The sequence below is a fragment of the Molothrus aeneus genome, chromosome 11 (genome assembly GCF_037042795.1).
Source record: "Molothrus aeneus isolate 106 chromosome 11, BPBGC_Maene_1.0, whole genome shotgun sequence".
Taxonomy (NCBI): domain Eukaryota; kingdom Metazoa; phylum Chordata; class Aves; order Passeriformes; family Icteridae; genus Molothrus; species Molothrus aeneus.
The window spans coordinates 12064000-12077277 of record NC_089656.1 but is presented as its reverse complement, the minus strand read 5'-3'; the positions used below and the strand labels follow the sequence as shown (position 1 = coordinate 12077277).

General features: G+C 41.6%; 1 protein-coding gene across 1 annotated transcript; it reads right to left on the bottom strand.

Moving 5' to 3' along the window:
* Positions 1 to 563: 563 nt before the first annotated feature.
* On the bottom strand, positions 564 to 13026 carry LOC136561146 (galanin receptor type 1-like). Its single transcript, XM_066557308.1, has 3 exons — positions 12001 to 13026; positions 11076 to 11141; positions 564 to 1918 (listed from the first exon to the last, which is right to left on the bottom strand). The coding sequence occupies exons 1-3, from the start codon at positions 12706 to 12708 to the stop codon at positions 1601 to 1603; spliced, it is 1092 nt and encodes a 363-aa protein (XP_066413405.1). The 5' UTR covers positions 12709 to 13026; the 3' UTR covers positions 564 to 1600.
* Between the last annotated feature and the right edge of the window lie 252 nt (positions 13027 to 13278).

Here is a 13278-nt window from a genome sequence, read left to right as displayed (position 1 = left end):
TGCTAGTTTGGATCCATGGTAAATAGTCACACAAATAAGCATTTTAGCTCTGATTTCTGTTGCAGTTATTTGCCACAACCCTTTCTCTTGGTGGCTGTTTTTCCCATGCTCTCCACTTTAGGCTATGCAATCACTGGGAATGTAGTAATAGCAGATTTCTACATTATGGTAAACGAGAAGATCACAGCATTGGATCTAAATCTAGTTCTAAGGAAATAATTCACTGGAGCTACTCTCCAGAAAAAGTTAAACAAAGAGAAAACTTGTGCAGATAGTCACCCAAGGATCAGCAGTGACTTCATCCTGTTGTACATGTGCTCTGCTCATATTGCACAGTTAGAGGGCTCTTAAAGGAAGTTACAAACTGCAGTAAAATTATTTAATACAATAGCTCCCAAGTTTTAGAAATATAGTGAAAGTGATCCATTTGGAGACTGGAAACCCATTCATTGCATGGACAGCAAATAATTTGTAGTTTAACTTCTGTAACACACATTTTTACAGTCTATGAAAAGTGCAGTCTGGATTGCAGCACACAGAAATACTGAATTAGACAACACAATGAAATAATAAAATTCTTTCAGCCATTTGCTTCCTACTTTTGAAGCAATATGCACTTCATATAGTTACAAGTAATAACCTTGAACTTGGTACAATGCCCTTACCTTTTGTTGCTAGGGCACTGTTGATCACAACAGTTTGTCAAAAAAAACCCCAAACAAACAACCCAAACAAACCTTCACCACAAATTTCAGGTATTTATATACTAAGGTGGCTAATAAAAAGGCACTCGGGTAGATAGATTCAAGAGAACACTATTTACCACAAAACCTTTTGTAGACAGTACTTTCAAACAAAGCCACAGTGTTTTAAGCATATATTGAGAAATACCAATTTGTATTGTTGCTCACCAAGAGACAGTTGCTGGAGCCAGTGATTAACAGCAATAATTACACACAGGAACACACAGACACTCACTCTGGGATGTATAAGCTGATACAGAGCCACCAAATGCAGACAGCCACACCACTGACACATCATGTGAAAGATGTAATTGCCCAATAGGTAAATGCTACAGCAAAGCCTTCAAGGGGATTTAGAGACCCTACCCCCAGTAGTGAGCTAAATGTGTATGCAGCTCATACTTGGTCAAATTGGTTAAAGAAACAAAGACATCCAAAGACTTTAGTTTGACTTCTCCCAAACTGCTTTCTGAATGTTGCATCACTCCTTGTTCACATCTCAATGACTGTCTACAGATGTAATTAACTGCTGCCTTCTTGTCTGTACACATTCTGCCTTCTGCATAAATTTTACTTTAGATCCTATGGTCATAACTACAACTTCATTTGGGCTCTCTCTTATGGGCATTCAGGTAATTCTGTTGCACATAGCCCAGTGTCTAGCAAGATACCGAGGACAGGCTCTGTCACATGTCCTCACAGTGAGAGGGAAATATGTCTCCTACCACTCCAGTAACCTGGCAAAGTGCACACTTTTGCAGACTCCACCGCTCCCTGGAGTGCACTTGCATGCATGTTCTCCCCAGACAGAACCCTCTTCCCTCCTCTTCCTCCTGAAATGTATTTGTGAGCCCAGCTTACACGTTTGTGGTGGAGTGGGTGGTGGAGAAGTTCTCCATGCGCACTCTGGCCAGTTTCTCAGCGGCCACTGGCCGCAGGAGGAGCTTGCAGGTGAAGACTTGGCGGCAGGCCTTGCGGAAATTCTCCGAGAGGAAAGCGTAAAGGATGGGGTTGATGCAGGAGTTCCCGTAGGCCAGGCAGTGAGAGATGATGCGGAAGGTGAAGGAGATATTGTTCAGGGGAAAGTGCCCAAACTCTGCCCACATGGTGATGATGTGGTGTGGCAGCCAGGAGAGCAGGAACACAGCAACCACGAGGAGCACCGTCTGCGCCGTCTGGAGAAGAGAAGATCGTGTATTAAACGGTCACAGTGAGCAAGCGAGCCTGTGGGATGAGTGGGTTTGCTTTCCTCTGTCAGGCAACACTGACAACTGCCAGGTGGGCAAATCATGACAATATGAAAAAGGACACTAAAAACCCTGGTAAACTTGGATTGATTGGTTTTAGCTCAAGCAAATAACTATAGACACTTGAGGCAGTGCCCATAAAACTTCAAACAGTTCAAAGGCTGCAACAATGTGTTACAAGGAAGAGTGGAAATAATAGTTCCTAACACTTGGAGAGTGAGGAACATTGAGGCTATGGAAAATAACTGCAGGGGAAAACAACTTCCAAGTAAGCACACCACTGAGAGGAGTAACAAAGGCTGGCCTGAGGAGAAAGGTTTTTCCAGTATCTTCCCTATTACAGAAGAAACTCAGAAAACCAATGCATCAAGGATTTTTTTTTAAATACACAGTGCTCACTGACATATTCCTAGCTGGGTGATGACCTGAGGGAGGCTCCCTGTGCCTGTGAGATCCCAGCCTGTGCTGCCTGGGTTAGAGGTGTGTCCCTGCAGTGCTTGCTAGTCTAGGTCAATATTTCTGTCAATAATTCCCTTGCATGATTTCAAGTGAATAGTGTAAAGTTCCTTTCCTAGAAAAGGGATAATTTTCTAGTGAACAGAAATTTGTTTAGTCAGTAGTTATCATGGCTACATTTAGTTAAACCCATTAACCTCTCTAAGGAAGATGTTATTACTTTAGATCAAGACTACAATACAAGTAAAAAAAGAGATTTCTGTCAAATGGGTCTCTCAAATAACTTTGAAAGGCAATAACCTGTAGGTCCATTGTGTACCTGGCATGCTCCAGGTGCTTCCTTGTTTCACCTACCAGAATGCTGTCAGACAGCTGAGCTAACAATGTTCCCCTAAAAGTGAACAGACTACCCTGCCAAGTGTCCTCAAACCAACCATGCGGGGAGCCAGATGATGTCCTTAAAAATAGACTGGAATGATTAGGAGTTGATGACACTGAAGGACACAGACCTAGCGGTCCTGTGGGGTCTGGCTCACCCGCTGTGGTACAATGGGTACCAAAGAAATGATTAATAAACAGGTCCCATCATTAGCTTTCACCAGCAATAATGGTGCTACTTCTTTACCCTCTAGAAATGTTAAGTAGCTTAGGCTTGTTACCCAGGCAACCTTTCATAGCATCCATCTGCCTAAATTAGGGGGCTACAAGCACTGAAATATGCTTTTGAATAAGGCTTATATACTTAGCTTTTTCCCCTTTTATTGTGAAATAACAATTTAACGTAGGGCTGAGTATTACACAATGGGTTTGCAGTTGCTATGTAATAGCACAGAGCTGTTTTTGGGGTCCAGCTTTTTGGGATTTTGCAGATGGAAAACACAGACAATACTAGAGCACTCATACATAATTCATGACTCAAGAAACAGATTTTGGAAATGGAACTTCTGTCTGTTTTTTCAAGTTAGGGAATACGTAGTTAAGAGGAAACTGAAACAAAACACTGTTTGGATTTTAGTGTGGTAACTTTGCTGTAGCTTAAATACTGTTACTGTAGACTGTGACCAGCTGTAGAGGACTGATCCAAATAGGTTGTGTACTGTTTGAGCTTCTTCCATGAGCTGTGACAGTTTGCACAGTTATTGCATTACTGTTGATCAAGCTGTCCCCACTTAATGCAAACCTTCTGGTTCAACTCTGAAATTTTGGTGGGTCCATAATAGAGCTGTACAATGACCACTATTGACTACTTAAATCTCTCTTACTACTCCTAGAAGTCTGTCAAGCAGCTTACAGTGTATTTGTTGTACAGGCAAAGTAAGTGCATTGAAACTGTGCAGTGAATCAATAGCATGGTGACAAAAACAAGGAGATCTTTTTGCTTGTCAGATAATTAGATGAACTTCCCCCCCCTTCCCCCCTGCCCATTTCTGTCATGTGCAGATTGTGTTGAATTTACTTGCTTATTCATTTGTTATCTTTGTAGGTAATCTGCCTCTCATTTATGCTTCCCAGCATTTCTTTGTCTGTTTTGCCCTTTGATTACTTTTCCCCCTGGCCCTGGACAAGCTATTTCTTGCTTTTAGCCTTCTCCCATCCTTCAAAAAGCATTGGAAAATGTGTTTAAAAAACATTTTGGGTGAGATACCTCATTCAGGAGGATGATGAAGTCTTTAACATTTAATTGTGTTTAGAGCTGTTGTGCTTGATAAGATTTTAATGAAGTTTCTTGCTTCAACTTGTCAGGCATCTTGTCAAAGGCAAAATTAAGATTGCCTTTAATGAGTCAAATGCTTCAAGTATTCCATGGATTTACATATTTTAGGAAGAACCACCTGAATGTTAGATTAATAAACATTCCCGAGATTAAAATATAAAATGGACAGAACAGTCTAGAGGGGTAGAGGACTTGTCACTTTCCTAATTTAGTCCCAGTTGGAGACAGCCCAGCTGCACATCATTTTTCAGAGCTGATCAGACCATCCATTTCTACTGTGTACCTCAGCCACACAGAAATGGGAAAGAACATTCAATTAGGTTTTTATTAAACAGTACTGGCTTGCAGACAAACTGGGCTTCATTAGTGAGACAACTGCTGCTTCCTGAATATGGTGAGATTATTTTTCCTTCTTTTTTTCTTCCATAATTCTAAATGAAGATGCATAAAGAAGCCTATGCCAGTTCTTCCACACTGTCTTATCAGCAAATTACAAATGACTCTTCCTTTATTACTGCTTTCTAGGAGGATATCTGATTATGTCATTTACTGATAAATCTTTTCTCCTGATATACTCATCTCTAACTTGTAGATTCTTTTCCTTAAAGTTTGAGAGACAATTGGTGCACATTTTTACTACCCCATACTTCACTATGGTAAACTACAGAGTTACAGACTTCACTATATGTTGTAATTTACTATAGTGAAGACTTGGAAAATATGTAGTGACCCACGGTGCCTTAAGCTTTTGTTTTTGGATACTGCAGGTACCCAGTGTCAGTGCCCAGGAAAGACATGTGGCTTAGTGCAATATACCACTGTACTGCTGGAGGAACTTACCAACCTCTGAGGAAGACAATTTGTGTGGCTTTACATTCAGGGACACCCAGTGGACAACATCCCTTTGCTCAGAGTCCATCTGTGAGCCAGCATGCAAAGTGGAAACTGCCCCTTCCTTCACTGCTGGTGCCACGTTCTTGTTTGCTTTGTTGGCAAATCTGACTTGCCCTGATGGATTTGCAAACATTCTTTTCCTTTTTGCACATAAAGTTCTGACAGAAAGGTCCCAAGCACAATCTGATCTCCAGAAAGATGCCCATAGCTTAGTGATAAATGCAAAATGTTTAGAAAATGGCATACCTATTCTTAAGTAATTTAGATGTTGGATAGCAGCTGTCTCTACTTCAGAGCACACACGTCTTCTAATTACTACTGAAGCACTTTTCATTGCCCTTTGGTCTTTTTTTTTTATTACACTTGAGTCTAATTCTACTCTTCAGTGATCTGAAAACCACACTGAAAGTATTGTTTTTTATCGTTCTGTCTTCTTTCTTGGAGCCAGAGATGGCAGCTGAATGTCATGCAGAAGAGGAGGGACTGAAGTAAATATATTTTCAGATGTTATCAGCTCATTTTGATTACTTGCTTTATGTGCTGAGAGGGACTCTTCATTTCCCAGCAGCTTGCTTGCACTGTTCCAGCTGCTCATCTGCACACCTCTCATTCTGGGATTATGCCACTAATCTCCTCTGTTGGTGCCCTTGAAATTTATTCACTTTCTATTCATAAATGTGTATGAGCATTGTGATATTTCTATTACCTCCTAATTGGTAATGATGCTCTTAATTCCTGCTGCCCTGGGCTCCTGTTAACCAAACAATCTGCAGGATGACACTTCTGAGGATCTTCCATGTTCCTTTGCTCTATTTTCTGTTGTTCAAATGCCAAGGTCTTGAACATCACGATCATTGCCTACATGAAAACCTTCAATTTGCATGAACAATAGCCAAATAATTCATTTAGCGTACAGAGCATTTGCTTAGTACACAGCATTTGTTTAGTACACAACTTTTATCTGCCTCTCTTGGCCAAAATGTTCAGGAGTACCCATCTACCTTGAAGGAATTCTGTATCTTTTACCTCAGGCTCTTGTATGACCTTCAAAGTGCAGCACTCCAGGGAGTGTCCCAAATTTACTCAGCTCTGGAAGCAATGAACAACTGATCTGCTGACCCACCAGGCAGGCACGGCTCACCTTTCTGTTGTAGCTAACCAATAGAAAAGCATAGTACTAGTTTGTTATCTTTAAGTGGCTCATTTGGTCTGTTAATTGAAGCTTTTGGCCTCAAGGTCCCACAACTCCTTCTATCCTATCAAGGAAGCTTGCAAAATTGCTGTAAAATTCACATCCCCAGACACATTCTTAAACTTGAAAAATAATTTCAGATTGTTCAGTTTGCAAAACTTGTTATTTGCTCTTTAAAGATGCACAATACAGAAGTGAGTAAACACCGAGGAACCCTGGTGTGCTCCAGAGGCCAGTAAAACACCACAGGGCCATGCTAGACCTTAGTTTGCATTAATTTCCATCATTAAATCATCTTATTTAAGGCAGATGTAAGACCAGAGTTCCTGGGGCTAGGCTCTTATGAAACATTTTGCAACACTGTCAGACAGGGAATCGTTAACTTTCTTTGGAGCCAAATTACAGACTTGCTCTACTCTGAGTAGCTGAGGAAAGAGGTAACAGAACTGAAATATACTTCATTGTCATAGAGGGGTGCACAGAATTTCTTAGCATGTGGTCTTGCTGGCTGGCCTCAAAAAACGATTATCCAAAACTTCAAAAGAGAATCCTGCAGCATCGCACAATCTGATTTTCAAGGCTGGCAAACTGGTACAGCTAGTATGGCATTAAATGGGGAAGCTGCCAGTCATGCCTCTCTTCTGCAGGCACAGTCTTAGTTCATCATGCAGAATTTCAGCCTAGGCCTGCAAAAAATTCTAAACATCTTCCTTGCTCTAATGCAGAGATGGTACAAGTGGAAAAGCACTTTAAATTGAGCATGTCCCTCATTTGACGTGTAGATGCCAAAGTTATATAAAAATTTCAAAGTGGGAATCTGAATTAAGGGTCAAATTCTTCTGATAATGGAATGTGAAGTCAGGATGCAGCAAACTTTGTGCTTGGGAAATTTTTGCAAAGTTTCATATGTGCATTAATTGAAAAGGTTGCTGTAGTTTGAACATAACCATCCTGCAAGTTAAAAGCTTAAAGATCACAACCAAGCACAAAATCTTTTGGTTTGTTTGTTGGTTTTTTTTTTTTTTTTTTTTTTTTTTTTTTTTTTTTTTTGTGATATGTACCTGTATGGCATTTGTAGGATTCTGCTAAAGACAGACTTGTTCATTTTAGCAGGGGTTTGAACACTGACTTGGAGTGGGTGACAGCTGTCAGAGCTCTGTGGGTTATTCATAAACTGGACCTATTCAAACAAAATCTAGTTGTAACTGACTTTACAATAGTGGGTCTAAACTTGCCCATGAGTAGTTTGTCCTAAAGACCAGGGCTCTCTTAGGCTGTCCTTTTAGCCCCTATGTATCTTCAAATACCAGACCTTGAGTACAATGTTGTGGCAAATGGGACAGTGACAGACAGTAGAAAGACCAGTAATGGAAGAGAAAGGAAAAGTGACTTTACAAACATTGTACAGGAAATAAAACCCACACTGAAAGCCCAGCTATATCTTGTGGCACTGTGGTCTGGGAGACAACAGCAGGGTCTCAGATCCTGGTGACATGAAGCCTGGTATTGGAGACTTTGTTTAGAGATGATGCTTCATATAGCAGTGAGAGCTTCTTGACAAGACCCCCATGAGAGGAAATGGGGTGGCAATGCCACTCTGTAGGTGCACGTGTCAGAGTTCCTCTTAACTGTGGATAGCCAAACCTCTAGCACTGATTGAACTTTTAGCTGGGTTTTGTTTCCATACTGTGATAACAGACAGAGTTATCACACACTTTAGCTGCACACTTTGTCTGCTCATGCAGCTCTGGGGGCCCTGGGCAGCAGGTGCTGCTCTGCTGGGAGCAGGCAGCAAACACCAGGGAGGGCAGGGAGCACAGCTGGAGGGAGCACAGCTGGAGGGAGCAGGCACTGGGAACCATGCTGTGCCACAAAAAGGCAGAAAGGGGTAGAGGATCAAGCAAGAGACTTCTTGGAAAAACAAATTCCTAATACGCTGTTCATTATGCTTTGTTTCCTGTTTCCCTAGGTTTGATTTATTAAACAAAAAAGGTTTATAATTTTTTTTTCATTTTAAAGGCATAGATACAAATTACTGGTACAGTATGACCTTTAAAGGAAGAGGTTGAGCTACAGTATCAAGTACCTGGGCTCCAGTAATATGCTTCACATACTTAGAGTCAGTTAAATCCAGGATTATTTTGCTTTCTTTGCTACAGCAGTACAGCTAGGAAAATCATGCATGTACTTGCACAACACTGGGACTATTCATTTGGCCATGCCATCATCATCTCATTTAGAAATCACCTTAGGTCTACATCCAGCAGTGTCTCACTTGTTCTGTAAATGTTTATCTTATTGAGGTTAACATGCTGTTTCCAGATTTCCAGGGTGTTCTAATAGCAGACAAAATACCAGCTCCTCTATGACCTTTCAGGTGGCTTTACCTTGGATTTGTCCCAGTAATGCTTCTTACTGTGTGCTATGGCTCAAACAATGTGAGTAAGAATGGTGTCTCTTCTGCCTGTTATCAGTGTTATAGGATCTGGGGGTGGGGAGGGACTGGTGTTACACCAAGACTCCAGCAAGGTCAATGAAAGGTAAAGATCCTGAAATAAGTCTTGACATTTAAAAAAAATCTTACCTGGTAAAACTATTTTTTCAGAAGCAGATGTGGAATGCTGCTTATGGCAAGACCATTCCCTGAGCTCTATGTCATTTGATTTCTTTCTTAACTATGTTTTATCTTGAAGTGTTCAATCTTGATGAGAGTTCTTATAGCTTCTGAAATGCAGAGCAAACTGTTTGCAGTGGTAATGTTGGCAACTGTTTCACTGGAAAATCTTGTTCAACAAGGTCTCTGAGTCTGCAATTTGATTCTTTTAAGACCTTAACTCACATACAGAGCCTATATGAGCATTGGGAGATTTGAACAAAAAACTGTTTGCAAAATTTGCTATTTAACAGTTTAAAAACAAAAAACACTAGACCCACAAACCAAACAGAAAAAAACCCAAACCAAACCCAAAGGGGAAAACCCAAAAAGAGCAAACCCACACCCCAATCTCTTGGGGGTAGAAGTAGGATAGTAGCTCCAATGCCCTGTTTTCTTGAAATTGTAGGAATGAAGCAGGAACTGCATGGTCATAATTTCAGACTATCCTCTTTTTTATGAATATGAGATCTTGTTTTCCATATCAGTTTGGTGAAGATGCACACTGTGAATTAACAGATGTGACTCAGACAATTTTATCACCTCATGTGGGAAGACTTGGCTGTTGTGCTACACCTTCTCTCATAGCTCAAGGCAATCAGGGTTTAACCACTGAAGTCACACATATTTCAGAACAAACTCAATGTTCTGTATGTCCTAAATTAACCTTACAAATGTGGATCATGATTCATTTGTCAAACATTTTTCAGCTAAATAAACAAAAGCTCTTCACTTAATTCCTGATGAGGTTTATGAATTAAACCCAAACACAGCTACCTTCACAAATGGACCCACTAAGTACATATGAAGGCAGCTGGACTAACAGAACTGACAGCCATCTATGAGTTTCTCACTAGGCTCTAACATTAAGTGTTCTTAAGAAGATATGCTTTAAAAACTGGCTCTCACTCTTGTGTTTCAAGTATGCTTTGAAAGAATATACAAGAATTGAGTGGGAAGTGGGAGCTCAAGGAAGTCTTCCTGAGAAATATTGAGTAGTGTTTGCAACAAAAAACCCCTTTAAGTACACTAAAGGAGATGTTTGGCATGCAGGAAGGCTAGATGGACAATTTCTACACAGACAGGGCTGGAAGAAGACATATTATGAAGGATGATGCGTGTATGTAGAGGCATGTATTTAACTTTTCTTCTATCTGAAAGGATCACCTATTTAACTAGGTCTGACTGTGCTATATGGAACAAGAATTGCTGTTGGGTGTTTCATAATTGTGGCCAGGGAAATACTTAAGGGGAGGGAGGAAAAAGTGCTGCACCACTAACTTGTTTGAACAGCTAAAATCAAAGGTGTTTTTTAAAAATGTATCCTCTTGGCAATATCTAATAACTAAACTTGAGATTGAAGAAACTGTAGTGCTGTTTTTTCATCTAACTCTACAGAGCAAATCTGAAAACAACACAAGTGGATACACTGTCATAAATGAAATTCTTAACTTCTTTACAGGGAAGTAACAGTAGTAATTTTCAACTGTTGGTAGTATTCTCTTAAAAATTAGCAACAAAATAGGTAGTATGCCATTCATACATAAGTAAGGAAATTCTGGAGGGAAATTTAAACTGATCAGTTTAGGGATTTTATGGTGATTTTGAGACCTAAAGCAATTTTTCAAACTTGTGAAATGATTCTGTGTGGAAAGACAGTGCTTCTTAGCACTTTGCTGCATTTTACATTATCAAAATTGTCAATACACCTTGGTTGCCTTTTCTTATAGTAGCTGTTAAACACACAAAACTCTGACTGTGCTTTCTCTTTGTAGTCTGCACTATTGATCCAGAGAGGAGAGGGTAAGTAACACCTGTCTAATAAATATTGTTGGTGGTGTATTATAACTGGGACAGTTATTGTGTTATGAGATAATATTGCAAATACCAGTTGAATTCTAACCTTGCAGACAGTGTAAGTGCAAAACCAATTATGAATTGGTCCTCATAAGTATATTGCAAACAAAACTGAGTGTATGCTAGTGAATGTAATGAACCAATAGAAATTAATACAACCTATAGTTAAATCTGGTTAGGATTCATAGGCAAAAGGACTGGCAGAAACTGTAAAGTCTCTAAATCAGCTGGGATCAGCACAGACTAGGCTGATTACTTTATAAACCTGGCATATCTATTGTATTATAGTCAATATACTGATTAAACCAAAGATATTTACCTTCTTCTTTGATCTCTCTGACTTCTTGGAAATGTTCTTTACTTTCGTATGGAGGTGGTATAAAACCTTGGGAGGAAAAAAGGAGCAATATATTGAATGGGAAATTGAAATTCGTGTATTAATACTAGAACTCCTCATACAAGCACCAAAAATTTGAAGTAATCATTTTAACACGACTTCAAAGATGACTTTGATGTTTCAGACTTTTAATTCTAAACTCTCAAATTTCTCTTTCAAGAAAAAAGGTTTGGAAAGAGCATTAAGCCTGCTAGGCTTTCAGTAGTTCAGCAAATATTAAGAGCGCAGCTGGCACTGTGCTGAAATCCACAGGAGTTTTCAGATGGACTTTGAATTTTATATTGAGCCTCAAATTGTCTTCATTTATTCCCTAGGTTGATGATACTCATGGGCAGAGAGCAGGCTGCCAGTCCTGTGCTCTGGTGGGGCTGTCCTGTCACTCCTGGGGGCAGCACAAACAAATACAGTGGGTCACCCTCCAGAGGGAGGGTCATAAGGAGTGTTGGAGCACTCCAGGCAATTCTCAATTAACAACATCTGGATCTAGCTTTTGAAACCTGATTACAGCACAGCAATAACCTGGAAATGTTTATCCCTTCATAGGTTTTCCTCTTGCCATTAGCAAACATTTGTTATTTAGAAAGAACAAAATGAAAAATATGAAAAACAGCGAGAGCCTTTAGGGGGTTTGGGTGACAGGCTGGGTGTCATCTTGGTAGTTTTAATCCTTTTTTTAGCTGGTGTAATTTCATTCTCTGTTTTCCTTCCCTCCCTCACTTCAAAAAAGTATTCTGTACCAGGAGAGGATATGGAAAGTGTTGGCTGTGTAGTTGTGTACGCACACAAGCCACCAGGAGTCTGGGATCTTTCCCTCCATTTAAGCATTATTCCCATCCCTGGCACCCACCTTGGCATAGCAGCAGGTGATGAGCAGCAGGGGCAGGAGGTATCCCACCAGCAGGATGGTGATCTTGTACATCTGCTTGGCTGTGGAGCCGTTTGCCCAGTGCTCCCAGCAGAAAGAGCTGTTGGGTGCCTGCTGGTGGCCGCTCATGAGGGCCTGGTGCTGGGCCACGGGGATGGCGATGAGGAGGGACAGCAGCCAGATGACAGCCACGCCGAGGGCAGCGTTGCGCTTGCTGCGGATGCAGGGCGAGCGTTTGGCGTGGACCACAGCAATGTACCTGTCCACAGACATGGCCACCAGAGTGAAGATGCTGACCAGCATCGTTGCCATGGCCGAGTAGTGAACCCACTTGCAAAAGAAGGCACCGAAGATCCACTCTGGAAGGGAGTAGATGGTGGCCTGGAAGGGAACGCAGAAGAGCAGGAAGGAGAAGTCTGCAATGCTTAAGTTGAGGATGAAGATGTTGGTGGCACTGCGCGATGGGCGGCCCCCAGGCCGAAGACGCCCCAAAACAACCAACACTAACGTGTTTCCCACCATTCCCAGGAGAAAAATCAACCCAAAAAGCACCGGTACAATCACCACCTCTGGGCCGCCCCTGGTCGCTCCTGTCCAGCACGTTGGGGCCTCTGTTTGGTTGGTCTCAAGGCTGCACTTGCTGGTGTTGGCTCCAAAGGAAAGCACAAAGTTGTATCCCTGCTCCTCCATGGAGCCAGGCAAGGAACAGTCACTGCAGCCCTGACTGCTGGCTATCTGTGTTTTATTAGGCCAGAAGTGAACTTTTGCCTTTTCCAATGCTGTGTATTTCCTTTGAGGAGTAATTTTCTTCAGATGATTCTTCCGAGTTCTCTCTGTCTCTCGTGCAGTTTATTCCAGGAACTGGCAAAAAAAGGAGTTGAGGAATTTGTGTCATCCAAGAGGTGACATCCAGGTTTGGCAGTTGGTGCTGGTGTGGCAGAGAAAGTCTGTGCCAGAAGAGCAGAGGATGAGGCTGCCCTGGGAGCTTGGAGCAGCAGCGGAGCAGCAGCAGCTCGGCTTCCACATGCTCCTCCTCTTCTGCTTCCCTCCCACACTGCCTGCATCTGTGGCTGTCATACCTGCTTTCCCAGCTCCACCCTGAGCTGTGGCACAGGGAACAAATGCTGTCTGTGACCTGAGCCCTTCAGAAAACAACCCCTGGCCAGCTTTGTCCCCATGCATTACTGCTCACAAGGGGGAAGAGCAAAGCAACAGTTCTCATCCAAAGGGATGGATAAGCAGCAGCTGCTGAAAAATAGT